This window comes from Chaetodon auriga, chromosome 23 (assembly GCF_051107435.1).
Source record: "Chaetodon auriga isolate fChaAug3 chromosome 23, fChaAug3.hap1, whole genome shotgun sequence".
Lineage (NCBI taxonomy): Eukaryota > Metazoa > Chordata > Actinopteri > Chaetodontiformes > Chaetodontidae > Chaetodon > Chaetodon auriga.
The window spans coordinates 8,112,060-8,140,011 of record NC_135096.1 but is presented as its reverse complement, the minus strand read 5'-3'; the positions used below and the strand labels follow the sequence as shown (position 1 = coordinate 8,140,011).

The window sequence follows — 27,952 nt, the reverse complement described above, 5'->3', positions numbered from 1 at the left end:
TTCAAAATCGTCAGACTTTGAAATCATTAGCCAAAATAAGTATATATTTTTTTTTTTCTCAACCCAGTAGGTATTCTTCTTTATCTAGACTGTACAATATATGTATATATGAGTAATCATGAGGGACCAAAGCAACAAAAATAAATACTTTTTCGCTATGTCACCTTTCAAAGTAGTATATCTATGTACATTTATATCAATATCAGTTTTCCTTAGCTTATTGTGAATGGTTGAGCGTGTGTTCAACAAGCAGGCATTTGTGCACAGTGTGGAAACTCTTTTTTTTTTTTTTTTTCTCCTTTGCCCTTAAGGGTATCTAAATGTAAATTTTGACGACACTGTGGAACCAAAAACAAAGACCGGACTGTCCTCGATACAGTGAAAGGTAACCCTGGCTCAAAATGGACCAAAAATAAAGAAAAACAAAGTAAAAATATAGCATCTCACCATCATGTGACTACTTCAACAATGGGTTGTCTACTTCTTTTCAGGACTCTGAGGAGAGTACAAAAAACGTTGTCTATTTCATGCAGTCTTTGACAAGTCATACAACCTCGATGTACTTGTCGAAAGGTTTTTAAGTCTTTTTAGCACAAAGCATAGAATGTTTTCAGTGATGTTGAATGTAGCTATGAGGGAGGGAGGGTGCGTTTTTGGACAACAACATGCATAAAGAACAGTGCATAGGTCCAGGTCATGGGGCCAGTCCCTGGTGATTTCCAGTGTGTTTCAGTGGCAGCGTCTATCAACAGATCCACTACTGCAAGCAGTTGGTGATGGGCGAGTCTGGGGAGAGGAGGAGGGGGGGGGGGCAAGGTCCAAGCCTGAATGAGGGGCGCCATCTTGTGGACAAACAGTCTTCCTCTCTCTGTCTGCCGTGCTGTCAGGAGCTTGCTGATTTCAAAGTAATCCAATAAGCGAGTTTTGAGAGAGAGAGAGAGATCAGGCTTGGACCGGAGGCTGAGGTGATGCGAGTGTGGCTGCACTGACACAAAGTGCGGTGACCTTAGCGTGGCATTTTTTCTTTTTTTTCTTTTTTTCCTCTTTTAAAAGTCTGGTCTGCTATGCGCAGTTTAGATCAGTCGTTGTTTCACTGCAGAGCCCTTTCCAACACACAACAGACCCGGAAATGACCACCGTAAGGATTTCACAATGACTTTTGTGGAAGGTAGAAGAACCAAGCTTAAAGATCAAGCTAACATGCATAAGGTCTTCAGACACTGTTTTGCTAAAAGCCATCAAGGCCAACTTTTTTCCTGAAGACGAGTTCAAGAAGAAACCGTATTTCTTTTCTTTTTTTTTGTTATTTTTTTTTGTTCAACACTTTATCTTTTGAAAAGAGGAAATAATAATGGCTTAATAGCTACGTCATTCTTGCACTTGTGTTGCAACTACCTTTGGTAAATCAATCAACAAAAACGACAACAGAAAACCCTGAAACGTACGAGTCCTTACGTGTTCCCCGACTGAACTTAGCATTGTTCCTTTAGTCTTTAGCGAGCGTTTTCCTCTTGCACAGGTTACCCCGTGAGTGAATTCTCTCCCTTCAATGGCCTCCGCGTTTGTCACGTTCACAGCTCCACACCACACATCCACTAGCTCCACTCTGGATCCACATCAAAATCCTTCATATACAGACTCTCCCAAAAAAGACCAAAGGTCAAGACAAACCAGCAAGGCAGAGAGAAAGAAAAGAGAGAAGGGAAACAGAAACAAACCAACAGGAAACGGAAAAAAAAAAAAAGGACATCATCGAGTCCTGGTGGAAAAGACACCAACGACGAAGGGAGATTTCAAAACGGCCACTGCCGTTTGGACGCTGGGGGGTTTCACCGCTTCATCATTTTGGAGACGAAGCTGGTGATGGCGGAGGCGGGCTGATCTGGGTCCAGCTCAGCAAACAGGTGGCTGACATTGTCTGTTGTGCTTCCTTGTTTCCTTGCGACGAATCCAAACAGCCTGGTGAGATTGAGACAAACACCCCGCAGTTAGCGCCAGTCTGTATTTAGCTTGACGCTGATATTCAGCAGAACTCAAACAGCGAGGTGTGTTTGTAGATCTGGATGATGAACCTATTTAACTTACTTCACTGAGCCACCTCCTTCTTTGCCCCATCTGTAGAAAGAAAACATTTATCACCTATTGTCCAAAACTAGTTTTCTGTTATTGATACTGCGACAAGAAACAGCTTCTTACTTTCTGTCCTGGGGATCAGTGTCACAGTAGGTTACCGTGTTGATGGGATAGTGTCGCCTGAAGAAGAGCCTGCAGCGAGGGAAATGAAGAAGTTATCGTTGGTTGTTTGTGTTTTTGTGTATGGGGGGGTTATTAGTGCTGTTCTGCATCAAAGTCGCCATGTGCAGCATTTTTAACCGTTTTCAGTCACTCTTGAGAATCTCAGGCTGTCGCTGTCAGTTTTAGTGTCTTCTCCAAGATGACCACTTGGGGTCGCCAAAGTAACATTGTTAAAAACAGCCACACTGACTGCATAAAAGTCATTAATAGTTGAACATTTTTTGCAATCTCCAATTTTAGGTTTTTATCATCACGATAAGAAGAGTTGAGAAAGTGAGAAATGACACATGTGCATGTGTGGGACTCACTTCCTCTGACTGTCGGTGAGCGTGATGCCTTGTGTCGAGACTTTGAAGTGGACGGTGGTCGCAGCGGGCAGCGGGTTGGTCGCCAAAGTCTGGGTGATCGCCTTGGCAATGGCCTGAGGCCCTGTGAGGGACTCCATGTCCACAGAGTTGATGTACAGAACATTGCACGCTGGAAGCAAACACAGCAGAGTCGCTGTTAGATAAAGACAGACACTGGAGGAAGCAGGTGTGCATGCAGTTTCACTGAAGGTGATGGAGGTTGCAGTGAGAAGCGTGCAGCAAAGAATGCCGTGACGTTAAGATCCTCATGCACTGAAGAGTCTGCCGCTCTCACTTCAACAGTCCATTGGCTGCGACTCTCGATTTGCTGTGCATGCACTTGAGCTTTTTGTCCTTCCAGTTAAAGCTGCTCTCAGATAAACATGGAGGGATAACTGTGAGTGCTGTGAGAGCAGGCATCACCACATTCACATTCAGTCAAAGTGCACGATGAAGCGGAGCAGCGCAGTATTTACCGTGGGCGTCCTCAGGAACCTTCTGGACTGTAAGGTAAGGATGACAATGTGTGAGCTGATTAACCCATTAATGAAAGGTTTTAATCAGAAACATACAGAATTTGCTTAGAATTGCAATTATTCTGTCTTATACATATAGTTTATTGGTCTTTTTTTTGTCGAATCAGTGCCCTGATTCCCATGATTTCTCTCCTTCATAAGCAGGGTCCCATTAACCCCATTCAAAGTATATTCCTGAATGCTTTGTGGAGTGATGATGGAAGCTGCATTTGCAAAGTGACACCGTAGGACTCTACAAAGCAAAAACCTGTGGAAAAAATAACCTTTCAAATTGCAGTGAAGGCTCATTTTAACATCCTCTCGCTCACCTGCTCCCTGCTTCAGAAGCTCAACAACTGGATCGGTCGGTGTGGCGAGTTCCAGCGCCTCTTCATTTGGGTCTGTGAGTGGCAACAGAGGAGACAAGAAAAGCAAAAGATGAAGAATAAAATTCTGGAACGCTCTGTTACGTTGGTTCAGTAAGCGCTTGTATTAAAAGATATTTTGGATTCCGCCGTATGATGTGCATCACCGTGTGCAAAGAGCTGAAGCTGACCTTTGGTGGGGATCATCAGCTTGCAGGGTAGAGCCAGCGGAGTCATCGAGTGCTGGTACACCAGCGCAGAGAGACACCCTGCAAACACAAAGCCATCCCTCCGTGAAACCCGATCGCTTTGACATCAAAAGCTGATCGACGGGACAAACACAGCGACAAACTCACCGAAGTAGGGCTCGTTGGGGCAGCCCTTCAGACGGACGCCTTTGGCGCTCGTCTCAATCAGGAAGTGCCTCACCAGCTCATTAGTCATGTCACCAACTGGAAAAGAGAAACATTTTGATAAATGAAATGCAACTATAACAATAAGAAAGGCTGATTTTTTTTGTTTTTCCTTCCTTCTTCTTTTTTTTTTTTTTTTTACCTTTTTTGTTCTGTTGCACGGTCGGTGGCGGGCAGGCCACCTTCATGGCCAGACCGTAGGCTCCGCGGAAGGAGTGGCTGTCCCGTATGATGAACGCCCCGGGCTCCCTGTCCTTCAACAGGTTGATGGCTGAGAGAAGAAGAGGGGAGGAGAGGAAGAAAGGGAAATGAGCAGAGGGTCAGGAGAGTCGCTGATGAAATAAAATGGATGAGAGGTCAAAGAGGGGATGAACAGAAGGAAGGTTTCGGGTTCGAAAGTCTCACCTTGCTCTCTGGAGATGTCTGGCTTGTACCAGTACTTGGAGGTGTCCTGGACAAACTTGACATTCATCCTAATGTCTGGATAACCATCTGTTTGGACCACAGAGACAAGGAAAATGATTACTGTCGAGGACACAAACCTTCTGTGGGCTAAAACATCCTCTCGCCTTTCAGCGTCTCACCATATATGGACTTTGAGACGTCTGGGAGTGTGTGTGTGCCAGACAGGTTTGGCGTGCTGCCACCGCTGGCCGGTGTAGGCGTCAGGTTCTTGTTGTCCGTCCTCTCGGCGTCTCCGCTGCTCATGTGTCTTTTCTCTGGCAGCTGTGGGGAGACGGGGAAGGCGGGCGTGGAGGGTGGTTGGGCGCTCCCCTGACGGGAAGCAGCCCCCAGCTCATCAGGTGTGCTGTGGCCGCTTGACGCTGTGCGGCGCCCCATCAGAGGGCTGGGGGGCACGCCAGCAGCTGCTGTCTTAGGATTTCGGGCTATCAGAGGGCTGGAGGGGACGCCGTCTCTGTTGGCACCAACCGGGGGCTGGTGTCTGGCCAGTGAGGGGCTGGCTTGACCCAGGCGTCTCTGGAGGGCGGGGCTCGGTGGCGTGTTGGTGGCCACTGTGCGGTGGAGGGTGTTGGGGCTGCCGGGGACCGTGTGGACCCCCATGATGTTGACCTGGGAGCCCTCGGGGGAGGCAGGTCGGTGAGGGTAGGAGGGGGTGGGGCTGTGCGGGGCAACATCTGAAGGACCAATCCTCCTTCTACAAGCAAAGGAAAACAAAAACAGACTTTGCAAAACTGAGTTTGTCTTATTCTGTTTCTGTTCTTCATACTTAAATTCTATGACTCTTCCTCCCTTTATACCCTGGTCAGCTCTGATCATTACACTGTCTGACCTCAGGGGTCAAGGGTCGACACCTTGACTGTCTTATAATAACAACAGCATTGCAACCAATAAGCAAAATGGGAGACTATATAGAATAGCGATTTTATTATTGATTAGTTTATTGGTTGATTTTACTGCTTACCCATCGGCACTGTGGATGGGACTGCTGGAGGAAAGAGGAGTGTTGAACGTTTGTGCTCTGGAGTCCCCAAAACTGCGATTATCTGTGGGTCACAAACCATCAAAGCACACAGAAAAAACACACACATACACACACACACATACACACACACACACACACACACACACACACGCACAGTCGGTCTGAGCTCTTTTTGTCAAGAGTCAAATGGGATGCAGTTATCAGGCGTCGGACCCAAACAAATGCTGACGTTGGACAGAAAAAGGTCATTCTTAATACAGCAAACATTCTGTGGAAAGCTGGGATGCAGAACTGAAACAGAAAACATTTGGTTGCATTGAAACAAATGTAAAAAAAAAAAAATGTGGAGGTCAGGAGACTGCAGTGCCACAGAGATGCCCTTACCTTGCTCTCCATCATTAGAGTCTGACAGCGGGAAAAGAAAGAAAGCAAGAGAAGGAGAAGAGGAGGACGAGACGTGTGGAAGAGGAAGAGACAAGGAGGACAAACTTGAGTGCCAAAGCGAGAACTGAAGGGTGCGAGTTTGTGCTCAAGTGGAAACACTTTAAGGAGTAATAACAGTTTTGAGCAGCAGAGGGCAGCAGATACTAACAATCACAGTGCTGCGGAAGACTTGACGCAGAGACTCCTGCACAAAGCCTCTGTGTATTCACTACCTTTTCAACCTCTTAAGGATGAGCCATTAAAGTAATTTCCAATCTGCGTGATAGTATGAAATATTCTGCACCATTTTGCACATGTGGAATAACTTGGTGTCTTTGAAAACTTTAGGAGCAAGCGAGAACAAGTCGAAACATGGTTGAATCACCATTAAAATGTGAATTGTGTTTGTTTGTACTGACCTGATCCACCCTGTTGATGAGGCTTCAGTCCCAGCGCTGACAGAGGAGTCTTGGCCAAACCTGGAGGAGAGCGAGCTACACGGAGACATCGAGAGAAAGAGGGATGTAAAGGAACGCTCCGGCAAAACGAGCCAAGACAAAGAGGACTGTGAGATGCACTGATGCAAAACAAACAATGGAAGGCATGAAAAAACACAAAGTCTGACTTAAGCATCAGTATGATGTTACATGAAAATGCATTAGATGGTGGATCTGCATGTTTGAGTTCAATCAGTCTTTTATTTCAAGAGCTCAACTTAGGCGTGTTTATTGGAGCACTGACTTGATTGCAAGACTTGCAAGCAGAACAATGGGGCAAGCACACATTCTCTGATTAAATGCACAAAAACGACACAAATAGATCATTTAATTCTCTTTTAGAAGCAACTTTTCAATCTACAACAGCTGAAACGTTGCCTTTAAAAAAGAAAAAAACTATTTGTTTGGAGCCAAACAGTGTGCAGACTTTTCATCTTTGTGCTCTGCAGTGATATTTTTGTCTCAACAATGGCTTAAACAGTCCAAGGTCAGAGGGCCCAAATACTTTTAAATGTACCTTGACTTGCAAAAACATAAAACTTAAGGAATCAAGCCAGAATGATTTTTTTTCCCCTGGTTCATTGCTGATATTTTGCATGTTTTCACGTAAACATTCCTGCAAAATGGTGCAAAAAAGGTGCTTAATAAAAGAGAAAATACAGTAAAAACACTGCTTGCTTGAAAAACTAAACTGGAATTTGACCCAAGGCTAAATTAAGTCGATGAAAGTGAGCCAATGAGCATCCATCCACAACACAAGTATGTTGTCATGGATATGTCGGAAGATTAATTGCATGCTGGGAACGAAAACAATGATCGGGTCCTGGTTAGATTGTGGCCGGGTGAGTCAACAACAGTGGATAAAGGTTGAAGATGGGGGGTCTTATTAATGTGGCCATGCGAGGTGGAAGAGATGCACAACAGTCCGAGTTATTTCCAAACTGAGATGCCATCTTTTCTGACTTTCTCTCTTCTTTTCATTGATGTCAGCGGCAAATCGAATCATCTCTAAGTCAGTGAATCACCTCATAATAAAATACTTTATAAACTGGTTGTTTAAATTCCAGGTGAAGGACATCCAGCATTTTGGAAATGAACTCTTCAGTTTCATGAATCCTCCACTTAGAAAAGAATCCAGATCAACAGCATGAAAGGGATTCAGGCCCCGTGCTCACTTAAGGTGGCAGGGAGAGGGGTGATGGGGGTAAAAATATGTACCACAGAGCAGATTCTTACTGCAACAGCTGTGTGTTCACGACTGGCTGCGGGAGGGGGGGGGGGGCAGGGCTGGTTTACAAAAGTGTCCTCACAGTCAAAACAACCTCTCAAACAAGCCTGCTGGACAGGAGGGGGTCAGTGCTGGGTGTCTAATCGAAATTGGTTTGGTTGAATGAATATATCTGATTACGTGTGTGTGTGGCTTCAAAAATAAAGACAAGATGTGAAGGAAATGTCATGACAAGAAAGCTCTGGTGCAACAACAATCCAACAGACCAGACATCATGCGACATCGGTCAGAAATGCTAAAACGTTACATCTGAACATTGGCTGGTTGCATCCACAATGGTGCTGCACCGCAGCATTTGCAAGCGCATGACAATATCATTAACCTACAATCTGGAGTCCATATTTCTGTATGTCTTATGAGCTGTGCACATAAAGAGGAGAAGAAGAACTTGAGGAAGAAAAAAGTATATGGAGGGAAATAATTCAAAGAAGGAGAAGTAGATGTTCAAGTACACAGTGTACATATTGCCCCTGCGTGTTTGGAATAAAGTCATGCAGATCACTCCTCTTCACATTTTTCCTCTGTCTATTTGCTTTCCAAGGAAAAACATGACAAGATGACAAACGATGTCCAATTGTCATTCGGACGCGTGATTTGCACACACCTGCTCTGTGCTGTTGTTTGCTGTCAAGTCATGCAACACTTTGGCTGTTTTGCCTGAAGCAAATCCAACATTTGTTTGCGGCGTGGACATCACCTCTGTATGTGTATGTTCCCAAAACTTTCAGAAGTATGGGACCGCAAGTGAGGGAATATTGGTGTGGTGACATATCATTTTTATGAATGAAGCGGATTTATCCACTTAAGGAAAGGGTTCAGATCCTGTGGTCTGAAATCCAGTCGGAGTGAGCAGCTGTGTGTTCTCATTTTGCCCCTGAACACAGAACGGTTCAGTGAAGGAGAGGGTCCACCCTATGCAAAGTGTCACAAACTGCAGTATATACATTTTCAAAACCTCAGAGTGCTGCAGGACTCTCCGTCGTTCTTTGACACAAGACAGCGATGCATCAAACCTTCGCCTGCATCCTGCTCCTGCTGAGCTTGTCTGCAACTTTTAGCAAGTACGTTTGCATCGAGGAGGAAGAGTCTTGGTATAATGCTCAGAGGTACTGCTGGCTGTTTCACACAGACCTGGCTCCTGTCAGTAATAGACAAGACATGAAGCAACTTCAACGCCTTGCCGGCCACGACAGGGACGTCTGGATCGGACTGAAGAGGAATTTCACAGACAGAGAGAAATGGACGTGGTCGGGAGGCGGAGAGGTGTCCACATTTTTCTGGGCAAAGGGTCAGCCCAACAACCGGCAAGGTGAAAACTACGGCCTGTTTTTTAACAACACGTGGTACGATGCCACATCGGACTTTCATCTGCCCTTCCTCTGCTACAGCGCGGTCGTGGTGAGGGAGAGAAAGACTTGGGAGGAAGCTCTGGAGTACTGCAGGGAGCATCACCACGACCTGGCCAGCGTGGCATCAGAGACAGAGATGATGCTGATCCAGAAAGAGTTACAGAAAAATGACACGGAGGGCCGCGTCTGGATCGGTTTGCATTTCTTCTCCGGATACTGGCTGTGGGTGGACAGGCAGCCGGTCAATTACGAGGCCTGGGGTCAAGAGGGCAAGCCAGAGTGTCCTGAAGTCAAGATGGAGTGTGCGGCCCTGCAGGTGATGGGAGGGATGCAGAGAAGCAACAGCACAACCTCGACACTGGTTACTGATGTTGTAGCAGAGGCAGGGGAGCTCCTCTTTGATCATTTACATGGTAGTGAAATGAATATTGTGACACAGAATGAGCAGAATACAATAGGAAGCAACATGGCTGTAGGCGTAACAGACTGGGTGGCCCATGACTGTGAGGAGAAACTCCATTTTATTTGCTACTGAGATTTTAACCACTGCACTGTTTTCTTCGTTCACTTGTTTTAGTTGAGCTTAAATTTCATTTTTTACTGTTTATCTGAAGTAGTTTCCTTCGTTTTTAGCAGTTGTTCCTTGTATATCTTTGGCCTGAACATGATTTCTGTGCTGTATTTCATTTCGTTTCAAATGTACAACTAAACTGTGATTGAATTAAAAATAAACTGAATGAATAAAATAAAAAAGATTTGGTTTTCTTGCCCATCTTTTCACAATTTAAATCACTCTCATTATTAATCATTATTAATTAATCGATTATAAAAAGACAAAAGAGAGTAATTTAGGTGGAAAGTCAGTGTTTGGTGGATGGCAGAGCGCCCCCGGTCTGCAGGCAGGGTGAACCTACACATGTTGAAGTAAGGAGTCTGTGGCGACACGGGGAAGCTGGGGGTCTGGGGGGAATTCTCACCACCGCCTACGAAGGTGGGACTGTTGGCAAACCCGTCTGCGTCGTCGTCCTCAAACGCCTCGCGGTAGCTGTGCATGGTACCCTGGAAGAGATGAAGAGGGGGCAGGTTCATGCACAGACACATGATTCAGACATCAAAACAAACCAAAGGGAGAAAGGAACAATACACATGATCAAAATGTCACTGCATCCAATGATTTAACTGAAGGGTTTCACCCACATTCCCACCATACAAGGCCTAAATTAAATTGCCCCTTTCATACTATCACAGTGTTCATAATAGTACACTCTGCACTTGGTTCACTCTGGTTTCATTAAAACTGAATGCTGACCTCTCTGGGTCTTCCTCCTGGGTTGAGGGCCAGATTGTGGGCGAAGTCCGGTGAGTCCACCGTCGATGTGTTGTTGTGGCTGCTCTGGTACTGCCCTTCACTGGTGGTCCGACGCCGGCCGGTCTCCTGCGTCACTTCCGGGGTCATTCCTCTGGAGCGAACCCCTGAAGCACCCCAAAATATTCACAGAGTGGAGCTGTCACCTCACTGGGTGTACTTTTATATTGCTTGTGCATTATATAAAGCTGTGCTTTTTTTTTTTTTTTTTTTGAGAAGGTAAACCATCGAAAGTGGAAAAGCAACTTCCACTTTAAATTTCACATGCAGCAAAAATGCTTGGAAGAAACTGAAAAGTAAAAACAGGAACTTCTTTCCTACAGAATCAGCTACTTTAAGACCCTTTTCATCTAATTAGCTGGAGTGCAGGTTTATTCTCTACTTCTGACAGCTAAACCCAGACACAGTAACATAGGTAACCTGCTTTTTTCAAGAAAGGCAGCCAGATAGAGAGAGAAAGAGAGACAGAGGAAGAGGTTTGTAGTGAAATCAGGGGAATAAAAAAGCAGTGGAAAATGATAAATAGAGCAGAAACTGGAATTGATGAGAAGTCATGAAGCAAATAATCATAAGAGATCTGAAAAGAATTTGAAAAATGGTCGGGAAGCAGCGTAAGCTTCTATAAATGCAGGAAAAAATGAAACCAAGTCAGAAAATTAAAGCGAGGGAAAGTGGACAAACCAGAGAAGGAATAGGAGCGGTGGCGGTCAGATTGTTGCGGTGTCATGCTTTCACTGATGCCCCGAATACGAGCGTTGTACTCTGTTCCCGGGGAGGGAGGTCAGGGTGGTGGATGGAGGGCAGGAGGTGGAGGAGAAAGGTGGAGGAGGAAGGTGAGAGGTGTGCAGAGGAGGAAGCAATGATGGAAAGGGTTGTCCATACAGCAGGGAGATGGATTGAACAGAAAAGGAGAAAAAAAATCAGAACGGAAATGGATCTAATGAAGGTGAAGAGAAAATTTGTCAAATGAGATGAATCTTGTTCATAGTCCAATTAGGTTCAACAAGGTGAAATTACTGAAAATATTATAGGGCTGATGGTTACATAATGTTTAAAAATGGTGAAAAACTAGAGGAATTTACAACTTTGTTCCACTGGGAGGCGCCTGGGAGCTGCCACATGGTTTCACAAAAAGGTAAATATGAATGCAGACAATGCATGGAAGCTGGAGCCTCTGAACGCTTGGCTATTCTTACTCTCATCCCTTCTCCACTCTCACCAGCTCTGCTTTATTTCAGCTGCAGAGCTAATTTTATGACCACAGGTCATTCCTCTGGTGCGGCACCCCATGATGAATCTGTAACAGAAACTGCTGAAAGCTGCACTGCTCATGTGCTGTGTGGTGCTTAATGAAGCTGAAGTTGAAACTTCAATAAATAAACCCTAAAAACAGTCCAGTGTCCAATCCAGTGAGCTTTATCAGCATTGTGGAGGCTAACACATGGCCTATGAAGAATTTTAAGGGCCTTACAAAAAAAAAACGGGTGTCATTCTATTAAGTACATGAACCCAGAGTTGCAGGTCATGTAATTACTGAAAATATGTTTCCCATAAGGTGCAGTATGTCTTTAATATGCACATGCTTTTGTTGACAGATATCTGTTCTAAAGTTAGAATGAACCTTGAACCTCGAAAGCACATCTTCAGTGCATCTCCTGTTCAACAATAAAAATGCATTTCATTGTTAAAATTAAATGAAATGACACATTGAATGTAGACTATTTGAAGGCAAGACTCCTTTTCTCCTTGACTGGCTCAGTTTTTTCACTCGTTCCCACCCTCATTCATTCAGTTATTCATTCATTTCAGACAATAACTCCAAGCCTTACCGGCGATGCGGTGAGCCACCAGGCCCTCTAAGTTTAGCGTCTCCTCCTCTGCATCTTGTTCTCTGGGCAAGGATGAGGAAGATGTATCCTTGGGCTGGGGGGTCAGTGCAGGGAGAGGAGAGGAAGAGGCACTGTAGCCTGGATAAGGAGACGAACCCTGCAGGTCCGGGGAGTGGGAAACCCCACCGCCTGGGTATGAGTTCACAGGCTTCACTGGCACCTGCTGGTTGAAATTAGAGGAGGGCTCGGTGGGGTAGTGGTGGGCTGCATGGCGTGTGTGGAGGTATGGCTCTGGGGTGTGTGTCGGGGTGGTGTTTTGGTGTTGGTAGCCAGCGTTGGACCTCTGGGGAGAATACACGGGAGACTCCATAACCGGGCTCTGATTGGGCAATGTTGAGACTCTCCCAGTCGACCGCATGGGCTGATGAAAGGAGTTGTTTACAGACCCGGAGTTGTTGTAACCGTGGATGGCAGAGTCTGCTTGGTATGAGGGTCTTGCAAGGGTCTGGGAGAAGGGCACCTGGGAAGAATTGAGGCTGTTCTCCCCAGGAGGTGCACTGTGGGACTTGGACATGTGGGAGTTAATCGGGTCCAGGTCAAGCATGAGCATGTTGAGCGCCTCGATGGACTGCTCAATGTCCCGCTGCGAGGCTGAGGTGGGAAAGTGGGGCAAGCTATGGGTTGACTGAAGAGGGGGGCCAAACGGATCATCGGGGAGGCTATACTGGTGCCAGGCATTGAGACCTCTTTGTACAGCCTCGCGGCTACTGGTGCTCCTCTCTGGAGCCCTGGGCATCAGTTTAGGGTTGGTCTCAGGGCTGCTGGCTGGCGGATTCCCAAAAGACTGTGAACGGTACATCCCTCCTCCATTCTGGTAGTTGTTGTATCCCCCCTGTGGTGATGCAGAGTCCACAGACCTCTCTTGCATCACTGTGGGAGTTCGTACTCCGTGCACAGGCATCTCAATTAACTTTTCCCCAAGAACACCTCTCTCAAGGTAGGGCCCGTCGTTCTGCCTGCTGATGGGTGTCTGTGACTGGTAGTAGAGGTCAGCTGGTGTTGCCTGGCCCTCTAGAGATGACAGTGTGCCCAAGCTGTCCACACTGTTGCCCTCTTGGCTATTGGGCAGCTCGTCGTCAAGAATATCTGTCTCACGCTCCTCTGTTGAGGGGGCGCCAACTAGCCTTGTGTGGCCCCCGTTAACGTGCACCTGCGCTGGGACCAGGTGTCGGACACCTCCTCCTGGACTGGTGGACGTGGACAGGTAGGCTTGTCGCTGAAGAGTTGGTGCCTCAAGGCCGCTCAGAAGCTGGTCGAGCTCCCTTTTCTCCTGTGGACTGAGGGGTGGGTGGGGCGCTGTTGGGTTGTTGTGGTTCACGGCACTCTGCACGGACTGGCTCTGCTCATCAGTACGATCAGTCTTGATGGATGCGGTAGAGTTGCCTGAGTCGCTGCTCACGGAGAGGGTGTGGTCGACAGCAGGGAGGGAGGCGTGGCCTGTCACAGGCAGGGTCTGGTCAGTGGTTTGGAGGGGATGATTGGGGTGCTGTAACACGTTCTCTGTATTGGTCAAGGGGTTTTGGTGGACTGGGAGGCCATTGATGGTGACAACTCCCTCCAGGGAGTCTTTCTTGCGGACCCGGGCATATAGGCTTCCATCAAGTGGACCTTGAGTGTGAACAACATCTAAAAGAGAAGCGAAAAAGCATAAATTGAAACCTTCAAGTAGGTCCCTGCTTTCATGCAGTTCCAACCATACACAAAAGCAAAACATAGACAAAAAGCCACATGTGCCATAGATGATACAGATGAGTAAAAAACCTGCTTGAGGTGATTTAAATCACACACAAACTGGTTTCATTAGGTTTCATTGGCTTCAATCGTCAAGTAACATTTGCACGGGACACTCACTCCACAAGCACAGTGACCCCCCTCTGCACCCGTCTTTTTTGACCCTGGGGTTCAGCATGCAGTCCAGCCACCAGCAACACAGCCCCTTCCAGCTCTATTAATAGCCAATTTGCAGGCCTAAAGCTCCTGTCACGTTGCGTCAGTGTGGGCCCACATGGTCTGACGTGAACCAGGGTGGGTCCTGTCCAACACACTGAAACAGCTGGTCTGCGTGAGCCAAAGAGAAGAGCAGCAGTGCCAGTTTGAAAGGCCAGAGCTGGACTGAGAGAGGACAAGCTGTCTTCCTCAAGTTGATTTCTGGTTGCTGAATCATGCCGGCAAAGTCACACTGATTGTCTACATGCTGCACAGTCAATGTTTCCACTAAATTTCTAACGTGTAAAATGTATATAAAAATATGTAATGAGTGGGCATATTTTTATGGTCTGTTTTTCTTGGTGTTTTTTAGTTTGTTGCAAATGAGCAGAAAAATTATTTCACCTCAACTGAGAGCCTGAACCAAATTCTTTTGGCTAGGATGTGTTTCAAAAGAAGGATTTAAGAGAAACTTTACCTATGACAACGTTCAAAACAGTCTGTAAACTTCCACAGTAACACTGGATACCATGTAGTCTCTCAAAAGCCTCATTTTGAAGTCCAAAGGGAAAGTACAAAACTTTTGGACAGCTATTGCTCCTTCCTGGCAATAACAATTAAAAACATTAAGCAAAGGGAAAAAAATCACCATCTGTTTATAGTATCAGAAGTGTGTAAAAACTCATTTGACATTTCTTTGACACACGTAGGGCAGCTCAGGACACGTGTTCAAATTCATGGTGTAACCATTGTATAAAAAAATACCCAAAAAGTTAAAATGCTAAAAAAAAAAGAAAACGTAGCATGACTGATTCATGGCACATGAACTCATAAACCGAGGTGAGGCACAGTACTGTAATTCACACGGTGGGAAATGCAATGTGTACTTCAATTATAGGCCAGGGCACGATTTCAAATTGTAAAACACTGTACTTGCTTCCATGAAATGCAACAATCACACGTGCAACAGCTAATTCCTTGGTGACACTTATGCTTACAAGAAGAAAATAATACATCAACGCTGGCTTCCCGTATCCAGTATACATTCGCAAAGAGATACACCACATATACATGACTGTGGCTGGCTCATATGTGGGATGTTCCAAATTGAGCGACCCCTGGGGACAGATGGTGGATCACTCGGACCGCAGCTATTTCAAAACCCATGTCAACAACAGCTCACGGCCACAGGAGCAACGGGGACGACTGGGCAGGCGAGGAAGTTGTAAACACAGTTTGTTCCTGTGGTTGTTTTTAATGATGACACGGGGATTAACATGAGAGTACACGGCGAGGTTTTGTTTGGAGCTGGGATGAATTTGTCTTTCGTCCAAAAATTTTGAGAGAAAAGACAAAATGTTGTCAAAAGCTCTCTTTCTCATCAGCAATCATATATACAAACTTGTAAATCATGTTCCAAATCTGATTTTCAGATTTGTTTATTACTATAAGTGACTTCTATTTTGTTTCATTTCTAAAATGCTTCAAATCACACCTCTGCACCGTCATATCAAACTCAGTGGAAACATCTTCCTTACCTGTACTGCAGGTCAACCCTCTGAATTTTTACTTAATTCCTGCCAAAACAGCGAAGAAAGGATGAAATATTTCCTCAGCCAGTTAGATTGAGATCAAAAAGCCACGGTGTCCACATTTCAGTCTATACATTCAGAGTCCTCCGGTTGCTTCTCAGTGACTGAGCTCTCTGGGTTTCTTCTCCCTGTCCTCTCTGATTCAAGTTCTCTCATCACCCAACATGTGCTCTGCTGGAGCGAGGCGGGGCCGTACCACTGAAGCTGCTGAAAGGGGTGAGCTGGCACTCTGGGATGATCCCTGGCTGTTCCCGGCAGCAGGGGTGGGACTCTACCGCCGCCACCACCGCCGCCTCCCAGCTGCCTGTGAGGCAACGTTGTTTCAAATAAACTACAACTCCCACGCCATCTGTCTGCTCGGGGCGGCAGCAACCCTGCCTGGTGATGTCATCAGAGGGGATCCCCTCACTCAGGGTCACCCGCCCCTTTCCTTCAGTATTTGCAGGTCTTACAAGGCAAAGTTCAACCTTTTTGCAGAAAAAGCTTTCACTGCATGACAGAAATCGTCAATAACTGGATTTTATTATTCCTTTAAGGCCTTGGATGTAGGTAATCTACTGCATTTGAAGACTTTTCATAGAGCTGTGGTTTATGTTTCCCACCAGCTGAGCTCCATCTGTCTTTGTCTCTCTCTCTTTGGCCCTGACCTTTAGCAAAACAGGGAATGCCCTTGTTCTAGTTCATAAAAGACGATCTTTCAGTGCTCTGTGGCGAAAATGACTCAGGTTTGCCGGGGTGACACTTTTTCCAGCTGCTGGTTAACCCCATCCCGAGGTTAAATCAGAGGAGAAGACACTGTTATTTGACATGTCATGGCTCATAGAGGAAAGAAAGCAAGAGAGAACCGAAACACAACAGTTTTATGTGTAAGAGTCCCAAAAAGCTGCTGCGGTATGAAAATTATAATTGTACTACCAGGAAACATTTTGATTTATTTTTGATTTTGTGTCTCAATTTGATGTTTGTTGTTGGGGATTTTGCCTATAAAGTTTCCACTGAATCACCAGCCTACAGTAACAGTCCCACAAACACCAAGTGAAGTTGATATTCCAAATCCAACAGAAGATTCTGTATATTTTAGAAACAAAATCTATCAATTTAATGACACATTTAACTGCTCCCTGTATGTGAAAACATTTTTCAAGGCTTTGGTAAACGGATGCCAACAGGATGAAGTGGAGACAGAAGCATCGCAGGAGTGACTAACTCACAGGTCAAAGTGTGAATGTTTCTGGAGTGAGTCTCACCTCCCTTAACACCTCCCGCGCTATTTTCTCTCACTGACCAACAGAGGGAGAAGAGGCAGCGAGTTTGGTGTAATCTTCTTGACTTAGCAAAGAACGGAAGTGCCAAACAACGTTGAGCACGACAGGAATTCACTGAACGTGCACTGCAAGGTCACCACCTTAACATTTGCCCCACACTCATGGCATGAGAACGAGCTGGGAGAACCATGCACTTGTATGCTTCACTATAACTCCATATAGACATGTATTTTGTTCATATAAGATAGCGGGTTGTGCGCGTTAAAAGAGCGCGCCCTTCAACTCAGATGACCAAGGGATGAGCAGCTTGTCCGCAACAACCTGACCCGCTGAACTGCCCTTGAGCTATTTCTGTTAATCTTGCACACGAGGCACCACAGAGATGAGTGCTAAAATGCTGAAGGCAATAAAAACTAACCAAACATGATGCTTCAGGTGTCAAAGAGGGATCATTTTATTTGACATACTGCAATAAAAATAGAGAATAAATAGCCTATACTTACATTACTATCTGTACTTCCATATTAAATTACTGTGTTACATTATTGTCGAATGCTGTTGCAGTTGTGAAAGTTGGATACCGAACACCAACCATAAGCTATGCCAAATGCAATACAATGCAAACATGTAAGACCCAGCAGATGGGGAGAGTGCATTTGGATGTTTCTTGTACTACAGAAGCTGCTGTTCAGCATCAGACTGTCGAGTCCTGGATGTCAGAGCTCCCTTGAACACATACACTCATCATCAAAGTCTTAGCAAGACTGTAATATTATAAGGCTATTATGGTGTAATGGTGTAATTGCTGCCGGGAAGGAGGAAATCGCTCCAACAAGTTATGGCTTTCAAAAAGATCAGCAGTAAATTTAATTTAGCACAAATTGTATTTTATAACCTGAAACATGCAAAACCGCAGCGATTGGTCCTTTTGACACACACTGCTGTTTCTTCCTCCAGGAGCTAAGTAACTTGCAGCTCTATTTAAAACCCATCTCAAAGCTGAAGTGGAAGGCTGAATGAACAATAAGATCTGATGTGTACGAGGGTAATATGTGAGAGGAATAATCTGAGACGTGTCCGACATTTGACTTTGCACTGAAATACGAACACAGCGATCCAGGTATAGTCCAAGTATGACAGACCAAAACCATTTAATGACCCTGCGCCACCTTACTGCGCTGCCCAGCCTGGCATTAAATCCAGCGACCGTGATTCTGAATGGCACAAACAAGCAGCTGAACAGAACAAATAGCTTTCTTCTGGTGTCAACAAATAGCTGCAGCAGACCTCAAATTAGATCGGCTGAGTCACTGAGGTTTGGCTAACACGAATAGCTAACAACTTGTTTCCGAGTGCAGTAAACGAGTGTAAAGTGCCATTCTCTCTGCTTCAAAGGACAAAGCCACATTTACCATTACTCATTTGCATATTCAGTCAAATCCAGCTCAGGCCCAAGAAGAATTTGTACATCTAAGGACTAAGAAAAAAAACATTTTGGACTTAAAAGTTACAGTACAGATGAAACAAAATGCTCATTAAATGTAATATCTAAACTGTCTATTTCAATTCAGGACTAATATTAGTCACACACACACACACACACACACACACACACACACACACACACACGCACACACACACACGCACACACACACACACACACACACACACACACCTGTCCATTCTCCATATTCTTTCATGTGACAGGTGCTCTCCACTCTTGTGGAAGTGCCAGAGGCATTGCTCATACAGCGCTGCACACACACACACACACACACACACACACACACACAGAGCACCTGCCTCTTGGCTGTATCCTCTTAAGTGTTCACTTGAGTGTTTCATTGCCACATCGCAGCCTTGGAGGCCATTAAAAAGCCATTTAAACACCTGTGGCCAATGGTTTATTATAAATAGACAATGTGCTACAGCTACTGTTATTGCTGTATCAAATGCACCAGCAGGGCTGTGGATTATATACATAGTTAGTACATAAGAGATTAACAGACAGACTGAGACGACACGTTTGTTAACACACCTTCAAAGCAGTGAGAACATGCTGGACACTGTCGCTGAACGTGTTTCATGCACACATGCTTCATAAATTACTCCCAGGGTTCTTGGTGTATAAAACTGTGTGTAGGGCTCAGGGCTGTGTTTTAGGACCACTTTTGTTTCCCTTGTATATTCATATTTTCCATCTCTACAGCCTTCTAAACGCAATCTTTATGCAGATGACACCATTTTTATAGTAAGTTCTTAATTCTCGGCAATATCAAACAAGTCAACAAGTCTACAAGTCGACTTTATGGAACTGGTACCGATTGATCTTAAACTGCTTTTAGCTGAAAAAAGAAAAAGAAAAACCCACACAATTTGCATCATTAGTCGAGCATCACCACCAGCTATTCTTCAAGTTTTTTTTTTTGGTGGATTCTTTCTTTGGATTCTCTTATGAGCTTCTTCAGAAGTTTCCAGGGCTGGTGGAAACTTAAAGATGGGCTCGACACTCTTATAGGGGCCACAATGACCTTATAAAGAGGGCCACACCTTGGAAAAAACTAAACGGTCTCATGGTGGGCCACAACAGAAGTGGCTGAGAAGTGATAGTTTATTGGATATGGTGTATGATTTCACGTATGTGTAGAAATGCATATATGCACACACATGCATACAGACAACTACAGTAAGAGCTATTTAGAGTGAGAGGGTTGACCTGTGCTGGAAAGGTCTCTTAGGAGGTAGGAGAAGGTCGTTGGGGCAGGAGGAAACTGGGTGTGCAGAGCAGTAAAACTGGGAGGTTGGGAAAAATAAAGCACAGACGGCAAAAGAGGGCCAGGAGGATAAAAATGAAAAGAACCACTTGTTCTCCAAAGCTCCTTAAAGACAAGCCCAAACTTAAGTTATGCAAACAAGTCTAATTAGGTCACTCAAGTATCTTAGGATTGATCTTTTTTCAGTGTGACCAAAGTACCTTGTTGTAGCTTTGTATTTTGAGGATCTAAGCTGCCCCTTTCATCATGCGGCACAACATTTTTGAGTCCGCTGGCGACTCTTGCATGTACAATTATACACCCTGACACACAGCAGCAGGCATGGCGCTGTCAGCAGGTCACTGGGTATCTCACAGCAGGATGTGACATTCGCCGTCAATGATTTCACCGTGACGACGGCCAGTCTGAATGCCAGTAGTGTGCGACTGGGTTTGACTGACAACTGACTGGCTTGTCTTAAAGACCTGTGGTGCTGTGTGAGACGCTGCACAAACACTCTCATTTAAGCCATGCATTCTGGCCCTTGGTCTAAAAATCCGAGACTGAAAGAACTGATTTTAGGTTCGAGATTTGCCTTTTCACAAGCTTGTTCCAAGACAGAAGGTACTCAGGTTGGACATCTTTTGCAGGAGAGCATGTACGAGGAGCAGAGACGTCCTCATAAGGGATGATGTGACAGTCCATCAGCGAAAAAGGTGTCATGGTTGGTGTATCAGTGACTGGCACAAGGAAAACTGTCGCGGTTTTATATTTGCAGTGTCTGCCTCTCAGTCCATCCATCACCCGGTGTCCAGCTGTCACACTTTGAGGTAACGTGACGTGACTGTATCAGTGTCTGTCTTCAAGATTGCTTTCAGGATGATGTCATCCATCCGCCTGTCTGTCATCCGAGTGACTGTCATAAAGAGCTATCTGTCTGTCTGTCTGGGGATCTGACTGACAACCAGCTCCACTCCGCGTCTGATTCATGTCGACTCTTTTCCTCTTTGCGAGAGAGGAACCGTCAGATCTGATCTTCAGCTTGACCTTGAGATTTTGGTGGGTCAATAAGTGAAGTCAGAATTACTGTAAGCCCTGTACAGATGATTGGAGATGTAGCTAACATCATGTGATATACTCAATACCACAAACTCAAATTGTCATTGATGAGGAAATTCAAATTGTCTATCACTGTAAAGAGGTTAAAGACACCCTGCGTCTTGAGCTCAAAGCCCGAGGGGTCAAGTTGGCACCTCTGCATATGAACAGGAATAAAATTATACTGCCAGCGTGTCATAACATTCCCTCCGACATAAACAGAAGACCAACAGGATCGCGTCAGGGTGATTCGCTGGCCCGTAGGTCTGCCTCCGTACGTCTGGCTGTCTCCTGACTGGCGGGTTGGCTTTCTGTGCATCTGTCCGTCCATCTGTCTTTCACTCATGAGGATTAGTAGCTGTCATAAAAATGCATCTGCCTGCTGTTTACCTAGATGTTGGTCTGTCATCTGTTTCTTTGAGAGCTCTGAGGTGCCCCGTTGAGCTCAAAAGAGGTACAACCACAACTGATTTAAAGATCTGGATCGATAACACATTCAGTTCAAATGTCCAATTTAGTTTTGAAAGCAGCTGTACTGTATGTCAACCTCTTAAGTTAAAGCAAAAACATTCAACTGGAAAAAGATGGAGAGCAGGAGACTGACCCCAAGAGACCGAAAGACAGACAGAGAAAGCCATATGGAGACATCTACACAGACAGTAGGAGAAAGGGGGCATTAACAGATGAGGACTGGCTCAGCGGGGCGTCCAGGGCTGGGATTTGAACCTGCTGCTGTTGCTCACCACGCTGTCAGCAAGAGGTCTAACGAGAAGCATTATGTGCTCATGCAAGACACACACAGGGTGCTTTTAAAACACCTGAGTGCTCTCCATTTCTGCAGACTGCGGCTCTGTGCCTCCGAAAAAAAATGAACTTTTAGTGCGTAAAGCTTTCTTTGAAAAAAAAAAAAAAACTACCGTACTAGGTTTGATACCAATAAATGTTTTATGCATAAGTTCTAAATGTGTCTTTGCAGGGCGGGACGCCAAGAAGCTGCAACACTGCACTCAAAATCAGCCAGAATGCTGTTTTAATTGTGTCATTTAAATGCTGTAAAGCTCATCTGCAGAGTAAATGTTTTGTCAGACATCGACTCAAGTCAATGATATCGACTCATTTGTACCAGAAGAGGCCACTTTCGCTCCCTCCACTCTGGTAATTTGCCTTGCAGCACCCACACAAATGCGTGAAATGTGTGCATATAAACACAAAATCGAACTAAAAGTTGAAGCTTTTCAGACACTGTCTCCAGGATAGCTCTGCAAAACAAACCCTCCGTGCATTGTATCCCAGTTCAAGCTCTCTGGAGCTCCCATGAAGTTACCAACCAAAGGTCCCTAATAGTTTTGGTGTACCCAAATTGCAGCCCGCTCATAAAATGTTCCACACACAAATTGCTTGCTCCATGACTCATTTTATGCCACATAGGTGCCAAACACGCAGGATGCGATGACGTTGACATGGAAACGCAATAAACAGACAAATAGACTCTCATGTCTGCGGACCAAGAGGACAAAAAGTCGTATTCTTGTCATTTTGTCTGGGCGGAAGACCGAGGAGATGACGTGCAGGAGGGCAAAAACCGCCTAATTTTACCAATAAATCATTTGCCTGCTGCAGAAATAACAAATTCTGCTACATTTTTAGCATGATTTAATAATATCTAAATTGGATGCATGTTGTACTCTGGCAGAGGTAAATCTGCGAGCTGTAATCCCAAGTCCTGACAGTTCTACTCACCAACCAGCGCCGTTAAACTGCTCTCCGTCTCCCCTCGATTTTACGTCATGCATTAATCTCTCCTCTTTTCCCCTTCTCCTTCATTTAAACTTCAGCACATTCAAGAAAAAAAAAAAAAAGCACTTCACTTGCGTTACACTTTTGGCAAGTCTTCGCAAGCCTGGTCGTCTCTGCTTCTCTCTGTCTCTGTCTCTCTGTCTGTCTCTGTCCAGCTATTCCAGACATGTTTCACGGCTCAGCCCCAGCCAAATATGGGAGGTGGGTGGTAAACAAGGATGACTGGGCCTGCTGCCCTACTGTACACCACACACACACACACACACACTGGAACACGCACACACACTTATTCTCTTGTGGCAAACAGTACATGTGGTGGTTACATGCGCTGCATCCATTAGCGCAAAATTCAAGTTAAAAACTTTGAACATTATTTAACAGCTAATTAACAGTGAAAACTGTGTTACAATATTTGAGTTGAAGTTGCGTTTTTTATGTACTTTTTGTCAAATTATGAATATATGGAACATCCGCTCGATAGACTAAAAGATGCCGCATGAAGCATTTGGAAATATCAGCATTCAGTATTGTTGTTTTCGGTGATTATACTTTGGTTTGAGGACCATTACGAAATCAGAACATTTCCATCTCACACCAAGCTATGCGCTAGTGTGTGCTAGTGGGGAAATGTGCAAAATATGATAAATATGTCAGTACAACAAATCAGCAGTGGTTGAATTCACATGACTGCACCCAGGAAATGCTGATAACATATTTCTATAAATTTCACTGAAAGAACAACGCCAAAATTGCCAAACGTAACGCCAAATGGGACCCTGTGACAATGCTCGTGTTTCCAAACGAGCAATTTTCTGCTGTGAAAATGGTCCCCGTGTCATTTTTAAAAAAGCAGATTTGCTCGTAACACTGCAGTTGCTCTTTGGCTGCTCAGTGGCCTAAACGGTGGTCCTCTGACTGGTTTGACCTCCGGGTCGACAGCTGCCACCGCACCACAGAGCTATTAGTGGAGCAAAGGGAAGCCGATGAGCACAAGGTGCACTGCACACACACACACACACACACTCAGGCACACTAAAACAAACCACATAAAAAACTATGAAAGACACATATAAAGGTGTAAAATTTACAGGCATACACAGATGGCTAAGCACACTCATAGAGCTTTAAAATATTTGCAACACCAACACAAACAGCTGGACAAATACCTTTCCGTGCGCACACTTCACGCCGCCACGCTCAATAACCCCTTAAGCAAAACACTCGTCACGAATGCTTCCAGTTAAAGAAAGCTAAGGACGCCTCTCCTCACGTTCCCACTGAGCACATGCATCAGTATGAAATGCCCGCAACTCTAAGCCACCTAATCCCACAGACCCTTTTAAGACATCCATCTTTCGTTGGGTCCTATCAACCGGATTTCCAAGGTCGCTGGACTCGCCGGTTAAAAATGGCGTCAGGATGTTGGCCCAGCCCCAGAGGATGAAACATTCGTTTAACACCTGGACAAATAAACAAGTCTGGATTCTCCAAATGATACCTGATGAGTGATTCGAGTCCGGTGGACTACAGCATGTAAAAATAGGCCATTCTGTCATGGGGCTTATCGGTGCCATTCATGCGGCATCAGTGTATGTCCTCACCTGGGTTTGCCAACTCAAATGTGCATCTAACACCTGATTAACATTCTCTAAGTGCCTATTAATAAGCTTTTATGTATTATCTTTCCCCAAGTGGGTAACTACTTTTTCCAACAACAAAATTCCAAACTCCCCAGTCTTTTTTGTCGCTATTTAAATGAGCTTTTCTCGACTGCAATGTCATCGTGCCTCTTGTCGCTTCCAAAACAAGCGAAACCTGCCTCCACCCTCTCTCTGTTCGGTCCCTGGAAAAGCAGACACCGTGCTCCTGCAGCTTCCTCTGGACGTTCGGATTCTCACGTCCAAGCGTAAGCGCGAAGGCTGCAATTAGAGAAATGAATAAACTGGCCGAGAGGTTTTTCCTGCTGAGTGCTGAGAACACTGCCGCCCATTCAATTAGGATCAAACTTGCAATCCTGGCGATTCCCACCGACCTTCTTGCAACACTGCAATTACAGCAACTGTTCTCTGGGGATGTTCATAAAAATGAAATGGCTCTTTGCGAAGCCGTAAAAAAAAAAAAAAAGAAAAAGAAAATCCCATATATAAAAGTGGATGCAGCACTGCAATGGCTGCCAAGTCCTGACTCAATTGAGGTTGAGTGCATTCTCCCGTTTGTGCAAGTTTCTCAGATTAACAGCAGTAATCATGAATCTCATCATCGCTGAGAGGGTAACAGCCTTAAAAACTCTCAGACAGGATGTTTTATGATGTTATCAATGTTTGATGTTCAAACTTATTTCAGAAATGATCTTGTAATGATTATGTTCTGCTCCTTAGCGATCCCAGTACCTCACTCATAGACTGGATACATGCTCTTTTACTGAGGGGACAAAGGCATACATGGAGTAATGATAATACCATGATAATGATGGCGATAAAAGAGATAAATCTCACGCCGTAAGTGCTTGATATCAGTGTAAAATAGGACAAAGGAGGCCATTTTTCTTTATGCTGTCCAAACTAAATGGATTGCCTCCAAGCTATATTTCTGACCCACTAAGCCCATATTTACACGGGTGGGCACTTATGTCTTCTCTCTCGGTTCCTAAGTCTACATTTGCGACCACGAGTGACTGTGATTTAAACAGGCTACACAAATAAAGTGATTAGAATTCGGAAAATACCCAACCAATCAATAAAACAACAGTAGCAGGAGCTGGTGCATGATATATGGTGCCCAGCAAAGAGCCAGGAGTGGATGGAGGTGGGTTTGGACACGTGTGGGACTTTGAGTTGGTGGTGTCTCAGGTTTCAACAGCCCCGGGGAGGGGGCAGCCAGTTGCAGGGCGACTGACGCCCCCTATTTCTGCAGCGACTATTTAAAGGACTAATTGACAGGCTGGGGGTGGTGGTGGGGGGGGATACACGGGCAGCTCAGTGATATAGGGTTTAGAGGAGATGTATCTCCTCTTCAGCAGACTTGTGGCGGTGACTCGGGAATTTTAACTGTAAGCCTAAGTAAAACTGAATTCTGAAAATTTCTTTGCAAATGAAAATTCAGTTTGAAAGATAGCTGTTATTCGACCCTTTCCTATTAATCAGTGTGCAAAACCCAAGCACATCTTTCTTGCCCAGGTGCAAAGAGTCCAAAAAACTGTGATTGTGATTTATGCTGCCCACAGACTCGCTCCCTTTAAAATGTCTTTTTTATTACGTTGGAAAAAAGCTGCAATGCTTCAAGCACAAATTGGTTCTGCGAGGAGGTGTTGAAACATTGAACTCTTTCTAATGTAATAAAACTGAAACCTTCAAGCGAGCGTTCAACAGTGTTGCAAGTCCTTGGGAGGCAGAAATCACCTTTCGGGCCCCGGCCTATTGCCTCCATGCTCCATGCATCCAACAGCTATTAAAAACACATAGTGTCACATCGCTGTGCCTCCGCACCGGGAGACATATTCTTCCATTCGACACTGCAGTCAAAACAGCAGCAGCAATACCGGATGAGACAGCGCACAAGCCTGAAAGTCTCTATTAGTGGATGAGTGGAGACAACTGATTCATCAAACTGTGTGTGTGTGTGTGTGTGTGTGTGTGCGTGTGTGTGTGCGTGGACATACCGTGCTCGCCGTCCACAGCGTCCTCACAGCGCTGGCTGAAGCTCTCATACGAGTCCCAACGGATCAGATGGTCCTGGGTGTTGTAGTCCACAGACACGCTTGGCCCGTTCTCCAGGTGGCCCAAACCTGAGGAACACACGGCATGATGGGTAATGGAGTCCTCTCACAGAGCGCATCATGTCAAATTGGGTCAAATGTAAGATTCCATCAGTCACTGTTTGTCCTGATGAAGACATTGGACCTGATCATGGTTGTTTTTGAGCTACAGTATAAAATTGTATTTTCAGTTTTAAATTTTAGCCCTTTCAGTGGTAAAAACGGATTACCTTTGATTTTTTCGGGCCCGTATGAGAACACAAACTCCACCTTCCCATACTCTGGAAACCTCTCATCTGTCGAGACAGAACACAGAAACACATTTTTTTTTTGGTCAAACTTTGGACATGAACGAACACAAACACAGTATGTGGGCGAAATACGATGTGCTAAAAAACCTGCATGGAATCATTAGCGAAACATACAGACAATAAAACTACATAAAATAATTAAGATTGCAAGAAATTGTGCAAAAACTGACATCTGCAGTGTTTTAATGTTAGCCGCTCCCCTCCCTTTACATGACTGTCAGTGAATGCTGTGTTTGCCTTCACCACCAGAGGACCCTGTTTACTGGAAAAATATGAGGAACAGTGCAGCAGGGCACAACTTTTTCACACTGGAAACCAATATTCCCAGTTCAAAACGACTGTATTAACAACTGTTTGCCGAAAGAAACTGCTGCTGAATGTTTTTACACGATTTTGAACAAACACATTAATTGTAAAAACACACCCACCAAGAGGGCGGTTACCTTTGAAGGTCTCGTCCAGCTCGTTCTTCCCGAAAACCACCCCGAGGTCGTGGATGGCGCAGGTGTGGAACTGCACCCTGAACACCACATCCCTGGTGGCGTTTCTGAACTGCTTGTGGTAACACTTCAGCTGCGGTGAGAAAGGGAGAGTTGGACCGTCAGCATTCATCGACGCATGCAGAGATGGAGGGAAAGCTCAACGTGAGTTATGCTTAAACTCTCACCAAGATGTCTCCCTTCAGAAGCAGGCCGGGTTCAATAGTGATGCAGATACTGGTGTTGCTGTCTCCTTGCACATTGCTGTAGTAAGAACAGTAAGAATGTCTCGTTAAAATTCAATAACTGGATTCAGTATCGGGTCGTCTTTGCAGTGGATTCAGACACAAACCAGACTGAACTGGAAGAAAAGTTTCCATACTATATTCCTGATGTATAGACTGGTTGCATTGCCTGGTAGATCTTCAGGAAAGGACGGCAGCCTGCGAGGGGAAATAAAGAAGGAAAGTGAAATACTTTCAAGCAAAAGCCGAGCTCCTTGCGTTGATTTGGCGGAGGCAGACGCTCACCTCCTTTGGACTCAAAGTTGGGTATGCCGTGCATGATGACGTGATGCAGGAACAGAGGCTTGTTGTTGATCTTTATGTGTCCGGACAGAAGGCCGTTGAAGTATTGCACATACCTGCAGACAAGGGAACGTAAATCCAGTGTCTCCCCAAAAACTGGACTGAAAAAATAAAACAGTCAACGGCCTGCTAATGACCTGCTCACACCGTCCATTAAAAACATGTTGGAGCACGATTTTGTTTTTCTTTGCGTCTTCCA

At 45.1% G+C, this 27,952-nt stretch overlaps 1 protein-coding gene across 10 annotated transcripts in view; it reads right to left on the bottom strand.

The window, feature by feature from the left end:
- Positions 1 to 210: 210 nt before the first annotated feature.
- Positions 211 to 27,952, bottom strand: part of tns1a (tensin 1a) — an 80,875-nt gene continuing 53,133 nt past the window's right edge. For 3 of the 10 annotated variants that reach the window (XM_076724080.1, XM_076724089.1, XM_076724087.1), the window contains 23 exons: positions 27,697 to 27,809; positions 27,549 to 27,609; positions 27,355 to 27,430; positions 27,116 to 27,260; positions 26,607 to 26,672; positions 26,281 to 26,406; positions 12,132 to 13,817; positions 10,246 to 10,409; positions 9,851 to 9,995; positions 6,222 to 6,296; positions 5,764 to 5,784; positions 5,359 to 5,440; positions 4,520 to 5,091; positions 4,341 to 4,427; positions 4,078 to 4,206; positions 3,879 to 3,974; positions 3,714 to 3,791; positions 3,487 to 3,558; positions 3,119 to 3,145; positions 2,604 to 2,772; positions 2,197 to 2,265; positions 2,086 to 2,115; positions 211 to 1,959 (listed from right to left, as the gene is read on the bottom strand). In XM_076724080.1, coding sequence (XP_076580195.1) covers positions 1,830 to 1,959; positions 2,086 to 2,115; positions 2,197 to 2,265; positions 2,604 to 2,772; positions 3,119 to 3,145; positions 3,487 to 3,558; positions 3,714 to 3,791; positions 3,879 to 3,974; positions 4,078 to 4,206; positions 4,341 to 4,427; positions 4,520 to 5,091; positions 5,359 to 5,440; positions 5,764 to 5,784; positions 6,222 to 6,296; positions 9,851 to 9,995; positions 10,246 to 10,409; positions 12,132 to 13,817; positions 26,281 to 26,406; positions 26,607 to 26,672; positions 27,116 to 27,260; positions 27,355 to 27,430; positions 27,549 to 27,609; positions 27,697 to 27,809 — 4,219 coding nt within the window. In that variant the 3' untranslated portion in view covers positions 211 to 1,829. The remainder of the gene's footprint in view (positions 1,960 to 2,085; positions 2,116 to 2,196; positions 2,266 to 2,603; positions 2,773 to 3,118; positions 3,146 to 3,486; positions 3,559 to 3,713; positions 3,792 to 3,878; positions 3,975 to 4,077; positions 4,207 to 4,340; positions 4,428 to 4,519; positions 5,092 to 5,358; positions 5,441 to 5,763; positions 5,785 to 6,221; positions 6,297 to 9,850; positions 9,996 to 10,245; positions 10,410 to 12,131; positions 13,818 to 26,280; positions 26,407 to 26,606; positions 26,673 to 27,115; positions 27,261 to 27,354; positions 27,431 to 27,548; positions 27,610 to 27,696; positions 27,810 to 27,952) is intronic. The other 7 variants (XM_076724081.1, XM_076724085.1, XM_076724084.1 and 4 more) reach the window with 7 other exon arrangements.